The sequence below is a fragment of the Dryobates pubescens genome, chromosome 1, assembly GCF_014839835.1.
Source record: "Dryobates pubescens isolate bDryPub1 chromosome 1, bDryPub1.pri, whole genome shotgun sequence".
NCBI classification, from domain to species: domain Eukaryota; kingdom Metazoa; phylum Chordata; class Aves; order Piciformes; family Picidae; genus Dryobates; species Dryobates pubescens.
In genome coordinates this window covers 24,087,406-24,114,483 of record NC_071612.1, presented here as the reverse complement: position 1 = coordinate 24,114,483, position 27,078 = coordinate 24,087,406, and the positions used below count along the sequence as shown (strand labels likewise).

Here is a 27,078-nt window from a genome sequence, read left to right as displayed (position 1 = left end):
TGCATACAGACAGAAAAGACTGTCATGTTAAAAAAACCTATGGCAAATATTTACCCATAAAAACCAATTCAGTTAAGTCAGAGAATACATCTGCCTTACACAAGCAGGCAAAAAACCCCCTGGAGTACCATAAGGATGATCAGAGGGCTGGAGCTCCTCTCCTATGGAGACAGACAGAGAGTTGGGGCTATTCGGTCTAGAGAAGAGAAGGCTCCAAGGAGACCTTATTGTGGCCTGCCAGTACCTTAAGGAGGCCTACAAGAAAGATAGGGAGGGACTTTTTAGGGTGTCAGGTAGTGATAAGACTAGGGGAAATGTAACAAAACTAGAAATGAGTGGATTCAGAACGGATGTTAGGAAGAAATTCTTCCCCATGAGGGTGGTGAGACATTGGAACTGGTTGCCCAGGGAGATGGTGGAAGCCCCATCCCTAGAGGTTTTTAAGGCCAGGCTGGATGTGGCTCTGAGCAACCTGACAGAATGTCCTTGCCCATGGCAGGGGGGTTGGAAGTGGATGATCCTTGAGGTCCCTTCCAATCCTGCCTGTTCTATGATTGTAGGCAAGAGTCGATGGTACTTTCCCTTTCCTGCTTTTCCATCATTTTAAGCTGTTCTGTTGAAAGGTTACATCATTTGTGCAAAGGGGACTGTGAATTGCTGCTAAGAAAGTAACAAGTCAAAGTTTATGCCAAACCAACGTTAACTACCAAAGTTTATTTTTCTCTGCTGAAGAAGAATGAACTGCAGGTAATTCATTCTGAGAGTGAGAGTAACTGGCTGAAAGGTGTCCTCTTCTGAAGTTGTACTGGTTCACACAGGAAACACGTACCAGTGTAACACAGAACCTTGCTGGCATTTGGATCCCTCAGGCATTTTCAAGGTAAAATGAAAACAAATACATACCAGCATGCTTTCAGAAAGAATAAAGAAGTTATTCACAACTGACAGATATCACACTACTTCACTGAGACACAGAACAAAGTGCAAGCAGTGCACTGTTGGGAGGCAAGACAAGCACCACTCACTCCCCCTTAGCATCACAATCCATGTCATAAAAGCTTTTTAAAGATAACTTTAAGGATTTAATTATGGCAATGAAGGGAAAGGAATAATTCTATTTAACATTTAACCTATGAAGTTGCAGGCATCCAAACTTCAAACCAGCATTAAAGCTTTTAATCTTGGGACTCTGAGGACACCAACCACTCAGGATGATCTATTTGATCATGCAAATGCTTTTTGCAAAACACAGGTGAACATTTTAGTTATACCAGTGTCTTGGAAATTCAGTAGTTCCCTCAACAGTCATCACAGTAATTTAGGTTGAGAGATAAACTGAATTACTTAAGTGGGAAATAAGAGAAATGTTAACCAAAGTTGCTTTTACTAAAATGTGAGTTTCAGACAAACTTTGATGTCATGCTAACAGTGACAGATTCTACAGTACTGTGCACTGTACGGTACAGTGGGGCACAAGCACGACATGGACCTGATAGGTCCAGAGGAGGGCCAAGGAAATGACCAGGGGGCTAGAGCACCTTTCCTATGAAGACAGGCTGAACAGCCTACAGAAATCTCTGGTGAGAACTTATAGTGGACTTCCAGTACTTGAAAGGGGCATACAAGAAAGCTGTTTACCAGGGCATGCAGCAACAGGACAAAAGCCAGTGATTTTGAACTAGAGCAGAGCAAATTTAGATTGGACATTAGGAAGGAGCTCTTTACTATGAGGGTGGTGAGACACTGGCACAGGCTGTATCAGATCATTTACATGCGTGCTACAGGTCAATGCTATTTCAAACATTATTGCCTTTTTCACTCTAGCATGGGCATAAATACTTTTATTAGCTTGCCTCAGCATTGATCAGATCAGCTACAGACTCAGGGTTTTTTCAAAGTTTAGATTTGCACAGCACTAGCAACTTACTAACATTACTTTATGCTATCAAATGGCAGAAACTGGACAAAAGAAAAACGGATTCAGAACACGAGGAAATGATCAGACCCAGGAAATCCTACCATCCTATGGAACAATATACCCAGGGAATATCTGGAAGCCTCAAAGATTATGATGGCAGGAAAGGACTTCCCATCTATAGTTTTTATGGACACACAATGCACCAAAGGCTTCCAAAGGTCACCAGAATTGCTGCAGTTGTTCCCATGCAGGCTGTCTCCGGATGTCTACAACCTCTCCTTTTCCATCAGTTTAGAGTTCAAGCTGCAAAAACACTCAGCATGCTCACTACAACACAGCCACTACAAACAATTCAGGTATTTAAGGTATATAGAATAATAGACTTGTTTTGGTTGAAAAAACCTTTAAGATCATCATCAGATTATCATGTTCCAAAAGAGCAGGTTTGGTTGCTTTGAAGAGGACCAGTGAAATGAGGCCCATTAATGTCAACAAATCATGTACCTAGTTATTAAAGCTAACATCACAAATGTTGGCAAAAACAGAGCCCCATATTTAGAATGTGACAGAACTAAGGTTTCCAGTACAACATAAAATGTATATGCAAGATAGGAAGTCCTCAATTATTTAGTCACTTTCTGGTCTTTTCCATGCAAATGACAGAATGAGCCATACCCATCAACCCTCACACTGCATTCTCTTCACATGTGTGAAATATGCTTCAGTTGCAAAACTTCTACAGACCTTACTCTGAAGACAGCACAATCAGCTTGCTCACAGACTTTCAACACCACTTAGTAGAACAGTATCTCATCACTTCAAATGGCATTTTACAGACTGGGCAGAAGCAAGGAAGTCTGGCCAGCCAGATCTAGTGTGAGGTGTCCCTGCCCATGGCAGGGGGGGTGGAACTAGATGATCCTTGTGGTCCCTTCCAACCCTGACTGATTCTGTGATTCTAAGTCCAAGGGACACGTGCTTGGCATGCAGTTAAGAGTGTTCAGTACTTAAGAACAGCAGATTTTAGCTCTGGAGATGAGAGCCCATAAAAACAAGCAGGTAATTAACCTGTCATCATGCAAAGGGTACGTCACATGCCCAGAACGAACCCATATAATAAGGTCCCATGAAGCTACCCAGGTAATTTGAAATCTGGCATTCCCCACCTCTTCTTTAGAGTGTACATATTGCAAACAGGGAGGCTCAGAGATATACCTCCTTAGCCATCAGGGGAAAAATCAAACCAAAACCAAACAACAACCAACCCAAATATACAAAAAACTCCAAACACCAAACTTCACACAAACACAAGACAAAAAAGAGTCAATTTCTCAATGTGTCATTGTACTGCTATGAATATAAAGCTAGACTGGGAATTCTAAGCCTGTCATAGAGACATCTTCCTTCTAAACAGCTCCCAGATCAACCTCATTAAACAGAATACAGAATTAACCAGCTTGGAAAAGACCTTTGAGATCATCAAGTCCAACCTATCACCCAACACCATCTAATCAACTAAACCATGGCACCAAGTGCCTCATCCAGTCTCTTTTTAAACACTTCCAGGGATGGTGACTCCACCACCTCCCTGGGCAGCACATTCCAATGGGCAATCACTCTTTCCGGGAAGAATTTCTTCCTAACATCCAGCCAAAACCTTCCCTGATGCAGCTTGAGACACAGAGGACACAGTCTCAAGCTACACCAGGGGAGGTTCAGGCTAGATGTTAGGAAAAAGTTCTATACAGAAAGAGTGATTGCCCATTGGAATGGGCTGCCTGGGGAGATGGTGGAGTCACCATCATTGGAGGTTTTCAGGAAAAGACTTGATGGGGTGCTTGGTGCCGTGGGTTAGTTGTTTGGGTGGTGTTGGATTGGTTGATGGGTTGGACGCGATGATCTTGAAGGTCTCTTCCAACCTGGTTTATTCTATGTATTCTATTCTATGTATTCTATGTGTCCTCTTGTTCTGGTGCTGGTTGCCTGGGAGAAGAGACCAACCCCCACATGGCTACAACCTCCCTTCAGGTAGTTGTAGACAGCTATAAGGTCTGCCTTGAGCCTCCTCTTCTCCAGGCTAAGCAACCCCAACTCCCTCAGCCTCTCCTCACAGGGCTGTGCTCCAAACCCCTCCCCAGCTTTGTTGCCCTTCTCTGGACACCTTCCAGCAAGTCAACATCCTTCCTAAACTGAGGGGCCCAGAACTGGACACAGGACTCAAGGTGTGGCCTAACCAGTGCTGAGTACAGGGGCACAATGACTTCCCTGCTCCTGCTGGCCACACTATTCTTGATGCAGGCCAGGATGCCATTGGCCTTCTTGACCATCTGGGCACACTGCTGGCTCATGTTCAGCCTACTGTCAACCAGTACTCCCAGGTCCTTTTCTGCCTGGCTGCTCTCCACCCACTTTGACCCTGATGACCACATGCCTCCATGAGAGGAGAGTCTAGATGAAGTCAGGAACAATCCATCTGTGGAAAGTGGTTCCCATTCCCCTTGCTGTCCGTCCATTGCCTGGTGGGTGAATCTTAACACAGACGTTCCCCACGGTGCTGCAGGCAACCGGAGAGCATCCTGGTTGCCCAGGGTGCCTAGCTTGTTTCTTTCCCAGACTGGAAACCCAGATGACCCAAAAACCCTTGTGCCAGCCTCACACTGCAGAGAGTCATGAAACAGGCCTGTACTGGTAACTGCTTCTACACCCTGCAGCCAAGCCTGCTCCACCATGACCACATGCCTTGCCCAGCTAGTCCCAATACTCTGTCAGCCTCTTGCTCATCTTTCTCTTGTGCCTGTTCAGCTATCCTCTGACTCAACTTCTTGGCCATTTCCTGTTCTCCCTACCTTTATTACATATTCTTGTCAACTCAAGTGGCCAGTCTCTGTTAAGCAGCCCCTGTCACCACTTTTCATCCCTACTTTCAGCCTTCCCCTCAACACACTTTTTTATGGGCTTGGTTATTTCCATTTTTCCCAGCTCACTTTCAAAAGTCAAGACAAAGTGGCCTCAACACGTCCCAGATGCAAGAAGACTCCTGACAGCAGAGGGCTTGGGAGTTTCCTCTTAGTTCAGATTCATATTCAGTGAACAGCAGCCCTGTGTAACTACTGCAGGACAATTCACCTTGGTTGGAAGCCATAACTGTAGCCAGCTCTACATGCATGTACATTCTGTGTGTAGCAAAAGGAAAGGATCTGAGCTAAGGTTGCAAATTAATTCCTCATTCATATTTCAGAAGGCTTATAAACTTGCCAAACTTGAAAATGAAACCTATTAACTCCAAAAGACAACCACACTGCTGCTGCTTCCAGCTAACCACAGAGGAAGTTATAAAGGCAAAATAATGGGATTGCTCATTCTACACTAAGGCTCTTTGCATTCCTTCCCCCCCATTATACAAATCATCTTCTCCCCCTCAAGTTGAGGTCTTCTGTGTACCAAATTTAGTTTGACTGAGCTTATAAACATAGCACTGAGTATTTTTTCTGTGGACAATTACATCACCCCTTAAAAGGGACATTTCAAAGTGAGGGATGACTGCACAAGGCTGTAAGAAAAAGCTGTTCATGTTCTCTAACATTTTTCAAGTGTAATAACTAATAGTGTTATTACTATAGTGCTTCCTTCAGCAGCCATGCTCTTCTATCTCTCTCCTTTTTTTATCATCACCATCTCATTAACCAGCTACAGGAATATGTTTCTAAAAGATGAATGCATCTCCCACAAAGGACCTCATCTTAATGATTAATGACTGTCACTCTTCAACGAGACTGCTCACCATGTAAAAACACCACAAAACCCTAAAACTTAGGGGTTGTTTTTTTCCTCCACTGTTTGTTCTTCCATGCATTTGAAAAAAAAAAAGCTTTCCTCTACTCCATAAATATTTCCTGCTTGCCTGTGTACCTTGCACTTCCACCAGGTCATTGGTCAATTGATATTCTCTTTATCCGGTCACCCTCTGTCATACTACTCATACAACAGAAAATTGTCAGGGCCCACGAAAAGCATGCCTCACAAGCCTTCCCAACCTCCCCCTCACAACTTATTTATCTCCTCCTTTTGATAACCACTGTCACAGCTCCAGCTTTCATGTTTGTTCATACTGAACATTAGCACTTCTCAGCTACCTCGCTAACAAGCATGAAGATCCCAACTTTCCTATGCTGGCTACCTGAAGAATGTTGCAGTATCACAGTCACTGCATGAGAATGATTTCAAAAGCAGGAACAAAGCAAGATGTAAGCTCAAGTGACAAAAAAGGAATCAAAGGCTTCAATTATACCAGTGTTATACAATGGGGTAACCTTCAGGAGATTCATTTCCAAAACATAATTCAGAAGAATTCTGATACCTCCAAAACCATTGAAGAAAAAGAAAAATATTGAAGAGAGAAATTAAAAAGAGAGTCAACATTAAACATGGACTTAAGAGAAACCAATTGGTACACAACACACCAGTCTCCTCCTCCTCCAGTCTACATCTCTCAATGAGTTTAAAAAACACAAAACAAAGGAGAAAAAAAAAGACAGACAAAAATCCACAGAACAGTAGAATTTCAGCATGTCTGCTGCTCATTTATGGACAACACTATTGCACCTTTATGACTTCTTCCATTTATCCTGAAGTGTCAAAGATTTGGTCTGTAGAACTTCATTGTCAGTCTACTTAGGGGATCTTTTTATTCATCCCATTTCCATTTTTCATCCAGGAGCTGCAACACCATTGACATCTCTTCCGTCAGAGTTGTCTGTCAGCACGACAAGCTCATCATTACACAAAAGGTGATACAGGGCAAGCTATGGTCCCTATTTTGATGTCATTTTTACACTGACAAGCTTCAATTATTTGTGCATCACAGTCCAGGCATTGTACTCTTCAGTTTCAGAGAAGGTTTCCCGAAAATGGAGTTTGTGCTACTTTTATGTAGGTCCTGTGAATGCAGCCAGTATTAGCAATGAGGACTGGTAAAGCCTTCTGCAGCACAGGAATGTTATTTACCTTACCTTTGTCAGGGCTCTCCAGAAACATATGTGAATAAACAGGACCCAATTTCTTAAACCAAGTTTTAGTGTTTGGTTTCATAGATAGTTTAAGCTAGTTAGAATTCTCTTTTGCCCAACAGCTGATTTTCTATGTCACAGATTGATTCCTTGTCAAAAATGGTTTCATATCCAGTAATGACAACTGAACAAGGGAGCAGGCACATTAAAGCAAGCAAATGCATTCATATATTCAGAATGCAGTCAGAGGCAGGAGACAATTAGAGAAGGAAACTCTAAGTAAAAAGCATTTCCTGAGGATTAATGAGTGGGTAGTAGCATTTGATAGTCAAGGGCAGGATGGCTTCTGCACGCAGCACAATTCATTAATCCCCTGGGCAACACAAACTGGGATTCTGCTGATTTATTTTTTTTTCCCCTGCACTCATTATTTTCCCTCTTTAACTAGCATTTCCACTTACTCTGACACTACTTTCACAGAGCCCAATGCTGTCTGATTAGTGCTACTATGATAAATTAGAGCTGTGATAAATTTGATTCCATTTTAATTATGGAATTTATACCTGGTGCAACAGGCCAGGTAACTTTTGAAGTTCAAGAAAGTTATTCTCCTAAGGACTTAAAATGTTCTCTGCCTCAGAAATAGACAGGGGCTCAGCAAATGTGCTCCTTTCCACTAATTTACCAGCTGCTTGATGGCCTCCATTACCCTAGTGGCAGCAGACACAGAGAGAACTGGGCACTGGAGAGAAGGAATGATACACAAGTTGCCTTTCAGCTCCTTAGGAAGCTGCAGGCACTAATGCATTCCTTAAGGCAGCCCACCCCAGTAAGCAGCCCTCTAGCACCACAAGTCCACACTCACCTGTGACTGGTGCATCTATGTCCAGCAAATTCTTTTCCTGGCGGAGAATTGAAGCTCCCTCTGTTATTATTCTCAAAGCAACGCTCTCTTCCAGCCTCCCTTCCTTCATAAGGTGTGCCTTTAGGATATCCACACGAGGTTTTCCATCATTATCGAACACTTCCTTAGCTGTGAGCCGGTGACTGGGAGGAAATGGGACAGCTGAGCGGGAAAAAAAACACAAAACCAAAACACAACATAAATATCTGGTCATCTTTTTCCTCTTTTTTTCACATCAAAGCCTCTCTTACTGATAATGACACATTTTAAGAGACATCTCCGCTGCACAACAGCATCAACATGGATTTTCTACTGCCTTTCATAATTTTGGGTTTAAATGGTACACAGCTCATCAAAGATACCATTAAAGCCCATGGATTCCTTAGGCTACTTTATTCACACATACAAGAACAACTGCTTCAGGCTTGTGAGAAGTGGAGAGGAAAATGCAGGCCACATTTGCAAACAAGCCCCCCAGAATGCACAGGAGTATCAGGGAAAGGAGGGTGTAGAGTCTAAATTGCTCTAGTAGCACTAGAGAATCACAGAATGGTCTAGGCCAGAAGGGATCCCCCAAAGGTCATCGAGTGCAACCTCCCCACAGTCAGCAGGGACACCTCCAACTAGATCAGGTTGCCCAGGGCCTTGTTGGGCCTCACTTTGAATATCTCCAGGGATGGGGCCTAAACCACCCCTCTGGGCAACCTGCTCCAGTGGAACACTGCCTTCATAGTGAAGAACTTGTTCCTAACACCCAATCTAAATCTACTCTTCCCCAGATCAAAGCCATTGTCCCTTGTCCTGTCACTGCAGGCCTTTGTAAACAGTCTCTCTCCATCCTTCCTGTACGTCCCCTTCAGGTACTGGCAGGCTGCTATTAGGTCTCCCTGGAGCTTCCTCTTCTCCAGGCTGAACACCCCCAGCTCCCTCAGCCTGTCCTTGTAGCAGAGATGCTCCATCAATCACAGAGTAATAGAATGGCTTGAGTTGGAAGGGACCCTGAAGAACACCTATTTCCAGCAGCCCTGCCATGGACAGGGATACCCTCCACTAGACCAGGTTGGCTCAAAGCCTCATGCAGCCCAGTCTTACCCATTTCCAGGGATGATGTAATGCTCCCTTCCAGTAAGCACACAAGATCAATATTTAATTTACATGCATGGACATGCATAGACGCATGCCAATTAAAATGCTAAAATCCAAGACAGGCCCCTCTCTAACAGCCTGGGGTAGGGTGATGGAAGATGTCTTCCTTGTTTAAGTAATAGGTAGCTACACAAGATACATTTGAAGCCCATCAAAGCGTGCCCGAGTGCCAAACAGACCACTCCAGCCAAGGCATGGCAGAGGAGGTATCAAAGAGAAGTTGGAAACAGGCAGGTTGCCCTAGCAACAGGGCATCAAGTCCTGAGCTGTGTGCTGCCATCACCTAAGGTCTGAGGAGCGCTGCAAACTTCACATGCTCCTGCTCTCATTCCCCTGCAGCCAGCTGGAGTGAGAAGGCTTGGAGATGATGTCGTCAGCTGACAGGATGAGGCTGGAGCATTATCCCAGCTTAACCCCCTTTGCCTCATGGTTCAATTGTGGTGGCATTAGGCCTGCCATGCCAGCCACAGGGTAATTGTACCAATGATCCCTGCCACAGCTGTGGGACGGTCAGGTTATTTGGGAGCTCCGACAAAGAGGGAAGGTGGCTGCAAGGCTGGCCTCAGGTGGCCACATTTGAAGTACACCCTGTCCCTGCCAAAGGGCCTTGTCTCCTGCAGAGTGTCTTACCAGCATCTCTGCCACCTTATGAGACAGGAAATCCTAACACAGTGGCTCTCTACCCTGTTATCCCCTATCACTGTTAGCTTCAATTTTCTTCTCACTTCACAATCAGTGTACATCAAAAACAGCCCACAAACCACAGACATCATTTGAAGTCCCGGACAAGAACTCCTCACTCACGCTACCAGGAGTAACAGCAAACATAATGAACAATTTCACCTTGTGCACTTATTTTCCACTGATATTTTAAGCACAAACAACTTCAGAAAATGCCTTCTTTTTCTTCCCATTTTTGCTGCCCCAGCTCCAGCAGTTCCATTTACTGAAACAGTCTCAAGAGAGCTAATGAACGTGAGTTTTGGCAATACACTGAAGCCCCATTTTGTATGTACACATATGCAAAGCTTCCCCAGCAGCACAATGTAAGAAGTGGTTGTGTTCATGTGGAAGTCAGCTAAAAATCACTGGTATCACCCACAAATGCCTGTCTCAACCAAAAAGCTTTTCCAAATACAACAAACACTTAATTTCCATAGCTTCACATGTAGCAGTGGTACCATCCAAATACACAGGTATCCATCAGCTTCTTCTGACTTGTTTTTTGATTCTCTGATTTTTCCAAACCTATGCCTTTAACACTTGCAACAAACAGCTTTTTCTCTCCCATTGATTTTGTGCTTATCAGAAACAAAATCAAGGTCCTCACCAGACAGCAGCTGTGCATAAAACATGCAAACCTGCGAAGAGCATGGAGCCCCGAGAAGAACCCATCAGGGAGAGGCACAGGAGGAAAGAGCAGTGAGCTGATTGCAAGCACCGAGCTCCTCACCACAGCACAGGCTGAGGAGAGGCAAGAAGAGGTGGGAATCTATATTAAGCAAAGGCTTTAAAAGAGACAGAGGCAATACAATTTGTCTGTGCATACCACACATATTTTAAGAAAGTGTAAATTTCCCTACAGTACATCCACACAAAGAAGCCATGCATGTTTATCCATACTCTGTCAAGCTTCACATCTGGACAAGACTTCACCTCCCTTGACACTTAATTCCTTTTAGTGGCATTTAAAAAACTAGCTCAAAACCAAACCCAACACAAAACCCAATCCACCAGAAAGGAAAAAAAGATGAAACAAAAAAGTGAAAGAAAAAAAACCTCTCCAAAACAACCAAACCAAATAACAACCACCACCCAACCAACCAAAACCTCCAAACAAGAACAAAGTTAAAACCCCCAACCACCCAAGCAACCAAAAACCCACCCTAGCAACAAACAAGTATTCACCACTTGAAATGATGCCCTGGTGGTTTGGGAATAAAACAGGGATCACAACAAAATAGCAAAGAAAGAGTTTTTAACCCTTTCCCTCACCCTGTCAGTAGCACTCTCTTGAGGTCTGAAAACACAAGAAAATATTCTTGAGACCCTGACCCCTCAACCAGTTCTCCTGGAGAAGAGGATACTCAGGGGTGACTTTATTGCTCTCTACAACTACCTGAAGGGAGGTTGTAGACATGCGGAGGTTGGTCTCTTCTCCCAGGCAGCCAGCACCAGAACAAGAGGACACAGTCTCAGGCTGTGCCAGGGGAGGTTTAGGTTGGATGTTAGGAAGAAGTTCTATACAGAGAGAGTGATTGGCCATTAGAATGTGCTGCCCAGGGAGGTGGTGGAGTCACCGTCACTGGAGGTGTTCAGGAGAAGACTTGATGGGGTGCTTGGTACCATGGGTTAGTTGTTTAGGTGGGTTGGATTGGTTGATGGGTTGGACACAATGATCTTGAAGGTCTCTTCCAACCTGGTTTGTTCTATTCTATTCTAACCACTTACTGCTGGGATTTGTGGGAGGTGGTGGAGTCACCATCCCAGGAGGTGTTCAAGAGGGGCTTGGACATGCCATGGTTTAATCATGAGGTGTTGGGTGACAGGTTGGACTTGATGATCTTTCAGGTCTCTTCCAACCTTGGTGACTCTGTGATTTTGGTTGGTGTTTTTTCTTCCTGCTTTTCTTTTTGTTATGCTTTCAGGTCTCTTGAGCATGTTCCAGCAAATGGAGAAAAAGATCAACCTGCTATTCTACTGCTCTTGCAGGCTTCTGCAAACCCCATCTCACTGTTAACACAGCCTCTGCAAAGGTCAGAGACATCATTCCTGTTTCTTTCAAATATTAAGCAGCCTCTCTAGAGCAAATAAATAAACCATAAAGGGCTCTGCTTGATTAGAGTGGACCATGTGTGCACACATAAATAAAACACAAGCATGTGGCAAAGCAAGAATGATTTTGTTTACAAATTATTTATTTCTAAATGATGCTGTGCACTAAATGAATACTCACAGAGGAGGCTGCCCACAAGAAAACAACAACCAACAAACCTCTTTCACCAGTATTCATTTTCCTTGCAAATTATCTCCTGCTGTAATGCTTGCCAGCTTAGCCTGCAGAAGAGGAGGCTCAGGGGAGACCTTATTGCTGTCTACAACTACCTGAAGGGAGGCTGTAGCCAGGAGCGGGTTGGTCTCTTCTCCCAGGCAATCAGCAGCAGAAAAAGAGGACACAGTCTCAAACTGCACCAGGGGAAGTTTAGGCTGGAGGTGAGGAGAAAGTTCTTCACAGAGTTATTAGCCATTGGAATGGGCTGCCCAGGGAGGTGGTAGAGTCACCATCCCTGGAGGTGTTCCCTGGAGGTTTAGTAGTCATGAGGTCTTGGGTGACAGGTTGGACTTGATGATCTTTGAGGTCTCTTCCAACCTTACTGATTCTATGATAACATCAAATAACTCACACTGTATGCCAGCATGTAACTGTATCTATAGCACCCCATACTGTTACAAAAATAAAAGGCTTTACTCTTTTGAAGGGAAAACGGAATCACAGAACATTAGAGGTTGGAAGGGACCTCCATAGATCACCGAGTCCAACACCCCTCACCAAAAGCAGGATCACCTAAGGTAGTCCACACAGGATTGCATCCAGATGGGTTTTGAAAGTCTCCAGAGAAGGAGACTCCACAACCTCTCTGGGCAGCCTGTTCCAGGGCTCTCACCCTCACTGTAAAGAAGTTTCTCCTTATGTTGAGGTGAAACTTTCTGTGTTCAAGTTTCTATCCAATGTTCCTTGTCTTATTAATGTGCACCACCAAAAAGAGCTTGGGCCCCTCCACTTGACACCCACCCTTCAGATATTTAGAGACATGGATGAGATTCCCTCTCAGTCTTCTCAAGACCGACCACATCAGCAACACTGAGTATCTCAACAACCCAATGCACTGCATTTGTCTGAGGGCAGTTTGCAATTCTCTGTGTTAAGCAACATCTGCACTACAGCAGTGGCTACAGCACAGCTTATTAAACAGGCTGACACTCCACATGAGCAAACAGGAGCCAGGTCACTGCAGCTTTACTTTCTTACATCCACCTAATTACAACCTTCAGACTTGAAGGTCAGACCCTCATTTTACAATGTGGTTCAAGACACAGCATTCTTGAGCATTCCTGCTGAACAATAGCATCATCCAGACTGGATTAAGCTACTATTTCATTGAGAGCTCTGCATTTCTGCATCATGATGTGTATGACCAAAGCTATGGTTCAGTATAAGCAATTGAGGATGAACTTTTTGACCTAATGGCAATAGTTTAACACAAGATAATTGTGAGCATGTTCCTGTCCAGCTGTTGACTAATTTCTGGCATACTGGGTTACCATGAACCAAAAGGGAAGGAACAATGAATATATATATATAAAGAACACTATCTACTATATCCTTAATTAGCTGAAGCAGTACTACTTGCCCTATCTTTGTTTATCACAACATAGATAGATTCCTTTTTAAGAACAACATAGATATATTCTTTTTTAAGACCACTACACCTAATTCAGATGACACACATGAACAAGAAGCTGAGTTACTGACATGCACAGCAGCTAAGGGGAACAGAGCAAAACCTCCCAGGCAGCACAGGGCTCACCAGAATGGCAGGAAAGGGAAAGGGTGCTGCCAAAAATTCTCAGCCATGCAAGACATGAAGTTCTCACATCCCCCTCCACAGATTTCCTCAGGTGGCACAAGGACAATGCCTTCACCTCAATGCAGAAGTTATTCACCAGTTGAACACACTGGAGCTTTTTTAACCTATAGATATTTTCTTTTTCTTAGCAGGTTTTGTCTGTTTGGTTTTGTTGGGGTTCTTTTTTTAACAGCATACAGAAGAGGGAGTTACTTAGAAAACAAAAATCACCTTTCAATATCAAAATCTGTACTATAGCATTCCTAACAGGAGCGAGTTCTTACCAGTTCTTTGTCCAGTTGAATTTTAGACTGGAAAGAACATCTCTACCTGGTATATATACACACACACATATATACACCCTGCTATTTATATGACAGCATAAGACTCAACCCAAAATTTCCTCAGTGAAGCTGAGAGTGGAATTTTGTGTTCTGATGTTTTCCAAGAAAAACTATCAGGTGTCATTTTACATCAGCTACTGTCATCAGAGTAGGTGTACATGATGTAAAGCCTGCCTGGAAGCTACTCCTGACTCTGAAGCATCCCTGGAATTAGCAACCACTTTCACAGTATCACAGAATCACCAAGGTTGGAAGAGACCTTAAAGATCATCAAGTCCTTTCTAAAAGATCAAGATTCCACCTGCCATTTTAAAACACGGTGGATTAGAGGATTTTTTTAAACTTGATCTGCTCCTTGGATGTTGAAAGTGTTGGACATTAAACTTTGGAAAATAAATCTAAACCACTAAGAAACAATGCAGACTCCTATAGAAATTCATCATTACTTTTTTCCCCCCATGGTCAAGAACTTCTTGCAGTGTAATCAAAAGTGCTCATAGCTGTATTTGCTTAAAGGCATAATTAAATCAGTGTCACTCAAGAACAAGGTACAGTGCACCACAGAAAGCTGAGGGTTCCACTGCTGGTCAATACTGCATGAAACATCCCTCAGAGAGGAGGTGGGTTAGAATTAACCAGGTTGGGAGAGACCTTTGAGATCGTTGAGTCCAACCTATCATCCAACACCATCTAATCAACTAAACATGGCACCAAGCACCCCATCCAGTCTCTTCCTAAACACCTCCAGTGATGGTGACTCCACTACCTCCCTGGGCAGCACATTCCGATGGCCAATCACTCTTTCTATGAAGAACTTCTTCCTAACATCCAGCCTAAACCTCCCCTGGCACAGCTTGAGACTGTGTCCTGGTGTCCTCTTGTCCTGGTGCTGGTTGCCTGGGAGAAAAGACCAACCCCCACCTGGCTACAACCTCCCTGCAGGTAGTTACAGACAGCAATAGGCTGCAATAGGCTACCTTAGAGCAACAGCACCTGTAAACCAAATCAGGAGCAGACAAGAGGGTCCTTCCTCAACAAAGCCTAAACATACCAAATTTAGAGAGAAAAGAGAAATTAATTCCTTTGACAGCAGAGAAAATGCCACTCAAGAACAGGCAGTAACACCTACAATCCAGAAAAACAACCCCACCACATTATCTCTAGATTTGGCATTCAGCTGTGATACAGTCAGTATTTACCCAAGATCACTGATTTTTTCAAGTAACATGGGGTGAACATCTTTCTCTAAGAGCTAGGGGAAGTAAATCCCACCACACCAGAGCTGCTTAACTGCTCTTGAAGCCACTAACCAATTCCAGCCCCTGGTGTCATCACCAGAAGGTGCTACAGGTTGGCAAGGAAACTGCTTCACAAAAGACTGAGATTCACAAAAGACTGAGAGAAGCCTTGCTAGAGCAATGCTTTGAAATGGGAAGGCCTGAGATAAAATGAAAAGAAAATAACAAAAGACACTTCATCAAATATCACAGCTCTCATGACTCCTTTTAGTACCTTCTGACATTTCAATCCTAAGTGGAAAACACAACAACAAAGATGGAATTGTCCCCGAGAAGCTCACCCAAGTATGGACACTAGGAAGGGCTATGTCAATCCCACAGTGCCCCCCCCCAACATATAGAACCACAGAATTGGCAGGGATGGAAGGGACCTCAAGAATCATCTAGTTCCACCCCCGTGCCACGGGCAGAGCCACATCCAGCCTGGCCTTAAAAACCTCCAGGGATGAGGCTGCCACCACCTCCCTGGGCAACTTGTCCCAGTCTCTCACCACCCTCACGAGGAAGAGCTTCTTCCTAACATCCAATCTGAATCTACCCATTTCTAGTTTTGCTCCATTCCCCCTAGTCCTATCACTCCCTGACACCCTGAAGAGTCCCTCCCCAGCTTTCTTGTAGCCCCCTTCAGATACTGGAAGGCCACAACAAGGTCTCTGCAGAGCCTTCTCTTCTCCAGACTGAACAGCCCCAACTCTCTCAGCCTGTCTCCATAGCAGAGGAGCTCCAGCCCTCTGATCATCCTCACGGCCCTTCTCTGGACACATTCCAGCACCTCCAGATCCTTCTTGTACTAGGGGCTCCAGAAATGGACACAGTACTCCAGGTGGGATCTCACCAAAGAGTAGAGGGGGGGAATCACCTCCCTCGAACCGCTGGCTATGATTCTCTTGATGCAAGTTGTTTCTACATAAGACACTTGAGATGGCCTTGGAATCAGCATGTTCCAACCCTTCACTTGTAAGGAAACCTACTCCAGTACACTGCAAATAATCCCTATGTAGCATAACTCTGCAATACCTAAGGGAAGCAAACTCTACAGAAAGCACTTTTGCAGGATTTGAGCTCAAGCTTGCAAAGGAAAGATGAAGTCTCTCCTTCTGTAGCACCTTGTTACTTCAGAAGAGAAGCCTACAGCTGAGCAGCTGTGAAGCCAGGACTGCACATTGTGCCAGGAGCTATTTCCTTACCTCTCAATGATGCAGATACATTTTTGACAGGATGATCTTGTCCCAGCTACCTCCATTTCAGCAAGCACACAGAGATCTTTTTGCGAACTGATGAGTGGCACAGCAGAGAGGAAGGGCACTGAAAGCCATCATTAACTTGGAGGCACAGAATTGGGGCTGAAATGTTGTAATTTTTGTCATGTTATCCAGTTGCTGTGTGGTGGAGTGACCCTGGTTGGATGCCATGTGCCCACCAAGCTGCTCTATCACGCCCTCTCCTCAACTTGACAGGGTACCAAAAATAACAAAAGGCTCATGGGTTAAGATCAGGGCAGGGAGGGATCACCCACCTATTCCTGCCACAGGCAAGGCAGACTAAACTTGGGGAAATCAGTTCAGCTAATACCTCCATGGCTGCAGAGGCACAGCCTGCCTCACCATGGTCTTCATCGTAGGCTCTGCTCTGATGCAACCGTAAACCAAATACATGAGATAATCCTATTTCAGTGTCCTCAAATCTTAATTGCTGACAGTGTCTTTCCAACAATTATTTGTTCTCAGAGGATTAAAGGTCACAGAATTACCCCTTCACAACACAGAATCACCAAGGTTGGAAGAGACCTCAAAGATCATCAAGTCCAACCTGTCACCACAGACCTTGTAACACATCAGGAATTGCTATGGTATTTTAACACACAGTGCCTAACAGCAGGAAAAGTATATACTTGTTGCAACACTTTGCTTCAACTCTTCAAAAAACACAAAACAAACCAAAACCCAAACACCATCAATGTAGGATTTGATGTTCTCTATATTTGCCACAGGAAACCTTAAGAACCCTGAAGAAGAAGGTACATAAAAGAATATACATGAATTTCCATAGTGGAGTATTCTTACTCTAGGTTCAAATGAATCATAGAATGGTTTGGGGTGGAAGGGAGCTTAAAAGTCATTTAGTTCCAACCCCCCTGCCATGGGCAGGAACACCTCCCACTAGACCAGGTTGCCTCATGCAAACTGGCCTTGAAGACTTCAAGGGAGGAGGCATCCACAAACTCCCTGGGCAACCCACTCTAGTGTCTCACCATCTTCACTGTAAAGAATTTCTTCCTAATATCCAGTCTAAATCTCCCCCCCTTCCAGTTTAATGCCATTGCCCTCATCCTATCACTACAAGCCCCTGCAAAGAGTAGTAAGAGTAATAAAACACACAAAAGCCTAGATACAGACACAAGTTTCCCTCAGTAGTTTGATGCTTTCTCTGGTGAACTGACTGTCCTGTACCTTATCTCAGCCACTCTGAACACTTCTATAAGGAATTCAAACAACACACAAAACTCTGTATTACTGTAACCAGCTCAATCTAACTCTAATCTTCAACCATTAGCAATCAGCAATAAAAATGTTAAAACTTTTCCAAAACAGATTTACAAGCAACAGACATCTAAGATGACCTAGGAAGAGGTACAGGTTGGAAAGCGGAAGAGGACAGGTGCACTTATAGAATCATAAGGGTTGGAAGGGACCTCAGTGATCATTTAGTTCCAACCCCTCTGCCATGGGCAGGGACGCCTCACACTACAGCAGGTTGCTCAGAGCCACATCCAGCCTGGCCTTCAAAACTTTCAGGGATGGGGATTCCACCACCTCCCTGGGTAACTTGTTCCAGTGCCTCACCACCCTCACAGTGAAGAGTTTCTTCCTAACATCCAATCTACTTTAAAAGACTTAGATGATAGAAGAGCCTCGTCATTCAAAGCGATGGGTCTGTTTGAAACACCAAATTGTAGGGTATGTGGCTATTTACTAACAAGCTTTCCCAGAGCATCCTTTGGCTGACTACTGGAGCAAACAAATTTGATCAGTCTTGGAGAGCACAAAGCAACACACAACCCTATTAAACACTACAAAAATATCCCTTCCCTGTGTTTGAGCTCATAAGTACGTATCTTTGACATTTGTTATCCACTCCTGTCCACAGTTTATGTATGAAAAAACCAACTGTGAAGTAAAACTGAATTTTTCCTCTCTATTTAACAGGAAACATTCCCAGTTAAGACCAACACATACAGTTAAAACTGGAAAATGTGATCATAGCTTCCTGGCCTCGTCAGCAAAGTTTGTTTTTCTACTCGGTGTGTTACACCCAGGTTTTTCCATAGGCCTCCAACTGCATACTGTTGAGCTTTGTTTTTATTAGCTTTTGGAACAGAGAACAATAATTATGCAGAGTTTAAATTCCTTTATAGGAGCAATTCATTTGGAGACAACAAAGTCGGGAGGGAACCTGTAACAATAGAAAATACCAAAGGGTCTTCCCAGACTTAGATAAGGAATCTTCATCCCCCAAAACACTGGAGTGATGGACAGTTTCTTGTCTCCAGTAGGACTTCACTTTTGTTCCTAATTGGAAGTAAGTAGGAAGGGATCACTGTGAAAATAGAAGAAAATAGATCTGGTGAAGAGTGACTGAAGGAGCTGGGGCTGTTCAGTTTGAAAAAGAGGAGGCTGAGGGGAGATCTCATTGCTCTCCACAACTACCTGAAAGGATGTTGTAGGGAGGCTGGTGCTGGTCTCTTCTCACAGGTGATTAGTGATAGAACAAGAGGGAATGACCTCAAAGTGTGACTGGGTAGGTTCAGGCTGGACATTAGGAAAAACTTCTCAATTGAAAGAGAGATCAGGCACTGGAATGTGCTGCCCAGGGAGGTGGTTGAGTCACTAACCCTGGATGTGTTTAAAGGTTGTTTGGATGTGGTGCTTGGGGATATGGTTTAGGGGTGACCCTTGTAGAGTAGGGTTCTGGGTTGGACTTGGTGATCCCAAGTGTCTTTTGCAACCTGATTATTTCTGCGATTTCTGTGAAATTATTTCAGCTATTGGAAAAAAATTAAACAAAAGATAATCCTGAATGACCTCCAGGTGTCAATCCAGATTTATAGCACTATTTTCTTCTGACTTTCAGGTTCCACCTAGTTCAGTCTGTTGACACTATGAAATTTTAGTCTCTTACCTGGCAGCCTAGCTAAAAGGTGCACTGCAGACAACTCCTCACCTAGAAACTGATGTCAGTTAACATCCTGTCACACCTTTTGGGCACACCAGAGTAGGTTACCAAGTCTGGTCAGAAATAAGCTACTCCAAACTCTCTAGTGACATGCAAGACTCTGCAAACATCCTTTCCAAAGCTGCTCCACCAGGACAAGGTTTAAACACAACAAAGATTTAGCTTCCAAAAGTTGACCACTGTGCATAGTCTGGCATTAGCCCCACCAATTAGTTAAAATCATCTCTAGAATGAAAAGCTGAGGAAGTGCAGGTAAAGTAATGTGCTTGCAGATGCTCTAACACTGCCTATATATTACATTACAGATGTCAAGCTGCAGAAGTTGCTTCCTGGAACAAGAAGTATCAGCTCACCTCTTGGTGTTACAAGAGTCAAGAAGGTATTCACTGGGCAGAGGAAATTGAAATTCTGGGTACTGTCATAAAGTAATCCTTCAAAAAAAAGGTCTTACATTTTACATTTAGGACCTTTTGGCATCCAGCAATCTGTATGGCTGCCCAAAGAGCCCACAGGGTAAAGACAAGGGGACAGGGACACTGACAGAGCTCAGTACTTAACCTCCTGTGGCTTCCTGGCTCTACGCTACTCATGCTGAGCAAAGGACTTACATGATTCAGAGATGCTGCTTGCAAGTTTTCCAGTTAATTTCTACTTCTCTTTTTAAAGCAAACCTTGGGGGAAATGAAGAAACAAAAAACCCAAACACCTTACCTAAGCCAATAAATATCAGGACGTGAAGGACACTTCAAGCATTAATGTCTGAACTATTCCATGTGAACTAAATAAAAAAAAACATGCTGATCTGTCAGTGTTAATCTGGTTTATTATTTTGCTGCTCATGAGACATGAAGTGGGTAGTAGATCCATACCAGCACTTCATAAATCAGTCAGAGAAGGCTAAAGCTGTATAAATTAAAGACCAAAGCCTTACAACTATAAATACATGTATGAACTAAGTGCAGCAGGAGCCAAATTAACCTTAAAAAGTAGTTGGAACCAGCAGCTGATGATGGATTTTTTTAAAATGTTCATTTTACTCCTGAACAGCCTTGCTTCTTTCAGTACCATTTTTGCCTTTGATAGAAGTTTTCAACCAACATAACTCTGCACAAGCGATTCTACACTGACTCGTACTTGGTTGATGCTGTATGAGGAGCTGACCAAGCTCCACAAGTGAGTATAAAAACATGTCTGAATTACACTGAAACTGAATTCTGCCTGTTCAGCTGTCATTGATAAGTTGGAAATACAGGAGAAGGCTTTAAAAAAAATAAAGTATCTGATTATATAAAAAAAATTAATTTGTGCCAAGTTATACCTATGACTGATCCAGTAACAGCCCTTTCTTGTTTAGGGATCAGGTCATATACCTGGGAAAACAGAACCATGGAAAGGTTTGATTTGGTCATACAGAATAGAACAGAACAGAACAGAACAGAATAGAACAGAATAGAACAGAATAGAACAGAACAGAACAGAATAGAACAGAACAGAACAGAATAGAACAGAATAGAACAGAATAGAACAGAATAGAACAGACCTTTGAGATCGAGTCCAACCTATCACCCAACACAATCTAATCAACGAAACCATTTTGTATTCTTCTGCAGCTTAACAGCTGGATAGCAACAATCTGTAGAGCTTGGTTTGGCTTTGTATAGATGAGGATTTAGGGATCCACACATCATGCTACAGGAAGTCATAATAACAAGACTAACACCTAAGCAAAACTACACAACACAGCCTCAACAGCAAACCACCACCACACAAAAAAACGCACATAGACCCTTCATGTTCTTTACTAACTACCCAAAGAGAGCCTAAATGACTGTCTTCTGCCAGATCTGAACTTTAATCAAGCTCAGCACTGTTTGTTTTGTATCTTGCCTGATATTGGAGATATGGCTTGCCAGTTCAAACTAGAACACTTAAAGAGGGAATTTCAGCCCTTCATTTTCAGAAAGGCAAAGGGTATGGAAGCCCTCCATGGGCCCTGTAAGTGAGGGTGCCTTTTGCTCCCACAAAAAGCACTGAAACTCCTCCAGCATATTGCATGAGCTGATTCCCAACAATAGCTTGTTCTTCTTCCAACATGCTTAAAGAACTAATTTTCTTGTGATGTTACTACAGTTCCCATGGATCAATACTAACGATTATGACCACAGCCATCACCACATTGTGCTACTGTAATGCCACTAAACAAACGCTCTTTCTAATCCAGCATTAGCGGATCACACTGAGCTTTGAAATGAGGTTCAGCCTGCTCTTGATGTCTAAATAAAACTTCAATCAAACCCAGTGACACTGGCATTAATCTACAGCAGCGTGGCTGTGAATCAGCCCTGGTGTTTTTGTTTGGTTTTCAGGGCTCCTCTCTACCGGCATTTACACCACACGGCTTCTGCATGGAAATTCTGCCTTGCTCTCCTCTCCAAACCCTATTTATTTCCACCTAACTAACTGGACAGCTCTAGAATGTTATTTCTGATTTTAAAAATAACATATTGGACAGATTGAAAATTAAAAACAAACATAAAAAAGTGTAAGGCAACTTTTTGTTGATTGGACTATTGTGTACTTTAATAAGGCTGGCTTTGTTGTTTGGTTGGTTTATTAACTGTTGTTCTGTGTTTATGTGGCAGCAATAGAGTTTCAAAGCCCTCAGTATAAGCTTCTATTCCTGTATGTAAGAGGAAATTTAATCCAAATCCTACTTTCATTTATTAGAGCTGCTTTTATATTTTTTTGTGAACCATATCTTCCCTCAATTGCTGTGCAATAAATGTGCTGGGTAAAAACAAATCTGTCTAAATTTATGATTTTGCAGATACCCTCTAAAACATCCTGTTCTTAAGCAGAGCACTAGAGTTTCAAAAAGCAGCTTTACGAGGCTATGAGAGCATCAGAGTTCTGTGCTTTATTCCCAGGTCTCTTGTGTGTAAGCAATTTAATATCCACTTGCCAAAGACTACACTGAGAGAGACCTCAGCACAGTGATGCCACCCACCAGTGTGTGTTGGGCATGGTGGCTCTCTGTAGAGCCCTGAACTGGACACGGCACTGCAGATGTGGTTTCATCAGGGCAGGTTAGATTGGCAGAAGAGTCTCCCTCAACCTACCAGACTGTTGTGTTTTGTCAGATGGATCAGTTAATCTCTGCATCTTGACTAGGAAAACACCTTAAATGGTTGTTAGTGCTTTTACTCAATATCAAGGGGCTAGATCCTGCTACTTGTAAGTGAAAGAACCATCATTCCAAGAGTGCAGTTACTTCTCACACTGAACAATGGGTCTGCATTGAGTGGCTAACTAAGACCTGCAGACAAAAGGCACAATTCATAACTCAAATGAGGGGGCACAAGGCAGCACAAGGCCATAGAGCTCACTGATCCTTGCTTCATCAAGATCTTTCCATCAGTGCAAGAGAGGCAGTGGGAAGGTCAAAGAGAAAACTTCACAGCCTGAAAATGCAGTGAAAACAAAGAGGGAAAATAAAGGAACCCACATCACCAAACCCCCGAAAACTACCACCAAGATGCAATTGGGAAAAGCACCCAAACAGTAAGAAAAAGTCTGGGTGATCAATACCTCCTGAAACAAATCTGTAACAATGCACAGTTTGCCTCAACTCTTTGACCTTTGTAGGTACCCATACAGTTTTGACAAAGGCTTAGTAAACAATAACCAGTAAAACTATCCCTCATACACTTTTTGACTTCTACACCAAATCTGAGACCTCTGGTGTACAGCTAGCCCTCTAAAACCAGAGTAAAAATGGCAACACAAAACCTGCTAGTTCCCAAGGCATGCAAAACTCAGAAATCTTTAGATTTTGGAACTGTCCCTTCTCTTCCTCTGTCTTAAAAGGCAAACTTGTGATGCAGCACATATTCAAAACCCCTGGCACAGCCTCCCTGTTTTGTAAGCTGGACCTGTGATTCAGTAATACACGTGCAGCAAAAGGTGATGCATGTAAACACCGTGAGGCAACCTCAAATAGGTTGGGTGAAAACATCACAAAAGGAGCAAAATATTTGTTGTATCTCTGGACTGAGCCTCTAATGAAGATCCTGCAGATGCTTGGTGTTTACTCACAAGATGGGCACTTCAAACCATCTCTGTCGAGGCTTGCTAGGGTTCCCTTCTTGGTAAGAGGATTAATTTGTTTGCAGAGTGGTTAGTTGTTCAGAGAAAGGGCAAAGCTTACCTAGTGTTGACCACATGCAAGAAAAACCTCAAAAACAAATACATAATATCATTAACTTCAAGATGGAGATGAAATATACAACTTACTGGCCTGAAAGGTACACGAGATTTACACAGCCAGAACCTCATTACCACTTCGCTGGATCTGCTGTGACCAAGGCAACAGTTACCCCAGAGAACAGTGTAACAAAAGAAAGCACCTTTAAAATGTCCAGAGCTACCCCAAACCAAGCACTTTGCCCTACACATTTTCAAAATCAAGAGGTTTTGTGGGTTTGGTTGCCTTGGGTTTGGGGTTTTTTTGGTTGGTTGGTTTTTGCTTTGGGTTTGGTTTTGATGGGTTTGGGTTTTTTTGTAATGCTCCAGCTTTGTGCAATTAAAAATAACTGCAAAAACTACAATGATTATTGTATTAACCGTTGTCATTATCTCTGATCATTGTCCCCATCAAGTCTGACCTTGAATCTCTCCAGGGACAGGGCCTTCACCACCTTTCTGAGCAACCCGTTGCAGTATCTCACCATCCTCACAGTAAAGAGATTCTTCCTAACAACCAATCTATATTTACTCTGCTCTAGTTTAAAGCCATTTCCCCTTGTCCTATCACCACAAGTTTTACAAATAGTATCTCCTCAGCTTTCTTGTAGGCCCCCTTCCAGGCAGCTGTAAGATCACACAGGAGCCTTCTCCGTGCTCAATAGACCCAAGTCCCTTAGCCTGTCCTCACAGAAGTGGTGCTCCAGCCCTCTGATCATCTTCATGGCCCTCCTCCAGACCCTCTCCAACAGATCTATGTCCTTCCTGCTTTGGGGGCTCCAGAGTTGGTCTCGCTACTCCAGATGGGTTCTCACAAGAGCAGAGGAGAAGGGCAGCATCACCTCCCCTTGACCCGCTAACCAGGAATCTTTTGATGCAATCCAACATGCAATTGGCTTATTGACCTGCCAGCACACATTGCTGGCTCACATCAAGTGCCTCATCAACCAGCACCTTCAAGACCCTCTCAATCCATTTGTCACCCAGTCTCTGTGCTTAGGATTGCTGCCACCCAGGTGCAGGACCCTGCACTTTTCCATGTTGAATTTCATGATGTTGGCATGGGCCTACCACTCAAGCCTGTTAAGGCCCCACAGGCTGCCGTCCCTTCCCCACAGCATATCAACTGCACCACACAGCTTGGGGTCATCAGCAAACTCAGGAAGTAGATGTCAGAGTCTCACCACCACAAAGGAGATAGTCCAGCTGAATTTAAAGGGCAATGGACGCTAATTCACATGCTCCCAAAAGCCTCAAGGATTGTGTCTAGCAAACATATCCAATAGCTGCAAGGCTTCTAAACTATACTAACTCTCCACCAATACAAACTCAAACACCAAGCCCTCCAAAAGCACACTGCCACCAGAAATACCTACTCCATTCGAAGATTGAGTGAACTGGTAAAAAGAAATGACTGTGAGTGGCCCAGGCAATGTGGATCCTTCAGCTCCTTCTAAAATAATCTGCATTATAGCCAAAGAGAATACTGAAAAACAGCTCCTCAGTACAACCTACTTTCATTTTGACCCAAATCACTTACAGCAACCTTGTCCCTGTTCAAAGAGTATCTTCAGCAAAGCCACTCTCTCCAGAAGCAATATTGCTCTGAGAGGAGAAAACAGAAGAATCTCTTGTGTGCTATGGTTTCAGCACTGCAGAACCCTCTTTTATCACCACAAAACCAGAGGGAGATGATGAGACTTTCAAAATCCTTCCCTCTTTCACAGAAAGTGTCTGTACAAACACATCAAACCCAGCCAGACACTGCAGGTAAGTGATCAGCTGAGGGACAGATGCTCGCCTTCCCCTTACCCAAAGGAGTAATACTTGATTGGGTACAAAATGCTTGCCCTGTTATGAAGGTCTCCAAAACACCATCAAAAAGGGACAGAACATCTTTGTTTCCAATTAAATAATCTATTATTTTTTTAATAGGTTTTCCAGCACAGAACAAATTAGAAAGATGAGACCAGTTCCCAGCCCTCCCATTCTACTGCTCCTCTGGAATACAATCAGAGAGCTGAAACAATAATTAAACTTGCTTCCACACTTTTTTATAGGCTTTTCATATTTGTAATGCATCAGAGAGTAAGCAGAGTGGAATGGCTGCTTTCCCTGACCTAACCAGGGCTTTCCAGAACATCCCACAGTATCTCCTTGCATATGCAGCTGAGGGTTGCATTGTTAATACACTGTATGCCCACCATTACAAAGAGAAAACATTCCAGCAAAAAATGAAAATAGCTAACAAATAAATAAATTTAGAGAGTCAACAGAGATCAATATGCATCTTTTCATTAGGAACAACTCTGGGGATTTTTTCCTCTAGAGCATGCTATGACTGGAAACACACAAAAATATGGGGGTTTATACCTGTTAAAACCAGTTCCTTATAGATATCAGGGAAAAACAAACACACACACACCCCAAAAACCACTAAATCATAATATTAAGGGGAAAGAAGGGGGAGGGGGGGAAGGGGGGGAAGGAAGCAGCTTTATTTCAGACCAGGATGCTCCCAGTCCATTAATCTGGTTCCAGTTCTGACCATCATTCACTACTCATGTCATGCTTTCACAGATGAGCGTGTCTGAAAAGCCTGCAAGACCTGCCTCTCTTATTCTACTCTTTCTTCCTCTCTCTCATACACTAAAACATACCAAAAAAATGTAATTAACCATCTCACCATAAAGGAAGGCTTCACTTTTCATGATGCTTACACTGTATTGCATGAGACTTAACAGAAATTAATTCCTGGCATTCAACATGTGCAGAACCTCAAGCAGCGCTGCAACAGCCTAAGTGATTTGCATTTAATTTGGTTTTGAAAACGTGTCACTGTGTGTCTTCTGAATACTGAAGTCAAGTTTATGTCTTTTTAATACAATGTGATGAACTACTGTTGCTTGAGGGGGGGACAGAGTCCACAACCTAGCTAGTGGTCCAAGTGTAACTAGATCTGTGCATTTTGCATTGCTGGCCACTTCACCTGCTGGAATCTACAAAACTAAATTGGTGGGTTGGTTGGTTGCTTTTTTTCCTATTTGGAGAAGCATATCCAAGAATTAATTCATTTTTGAATACATAATTATTATAATTCAATGCAATGTATATTTAAGCTCCAGATAGTTTGGGGTTTTGCTCTTCGTTTCGGCATGGCTGATCTCCTTGTTTCACTGCTTGCTGCAGAACCAGTATGGAGGTTTCCATCAAAGCAAACAAGGCACAGCACAGTGTACCTCAGCTCAGAGCAGCTCATTTAACAGTGCATGCCTCTCATCACATGCACAGAGCCTTTGTTTGTATCACCCCCCTTCTAGGAACGGCTACTACACTGCAAAGAAGGTATTTTGGTACTG

At 43.3% G+C, this 27,078-nt stretch overlaps 1 protein-coding gene across 2 annotated transcripts in view; it reads right to left on the bottom strand.

The window, feature by feature from the left end:
- PPP3CA (protein phosphatase 3 catalytic subunit alpha) overlaps positions 1-27,078 on the bottom strand; it is a 232,509-nt gene that overhangs the window by 127,398 nt on the left and 78,033 nt on the right. For both annotated transcript variants that reach the window (XM_054162977.1, XM_054162981.1), the window contains exon 2: positions 7,790-7,990. In XM_054162977.1, coding sequence (XP_054018952.1) covers positions 7,790-7,990 — 201 coding nt within the window. The remainder of the gene's footprint in view (positions 1-7,789; positions 7,991-27,078) is intronic.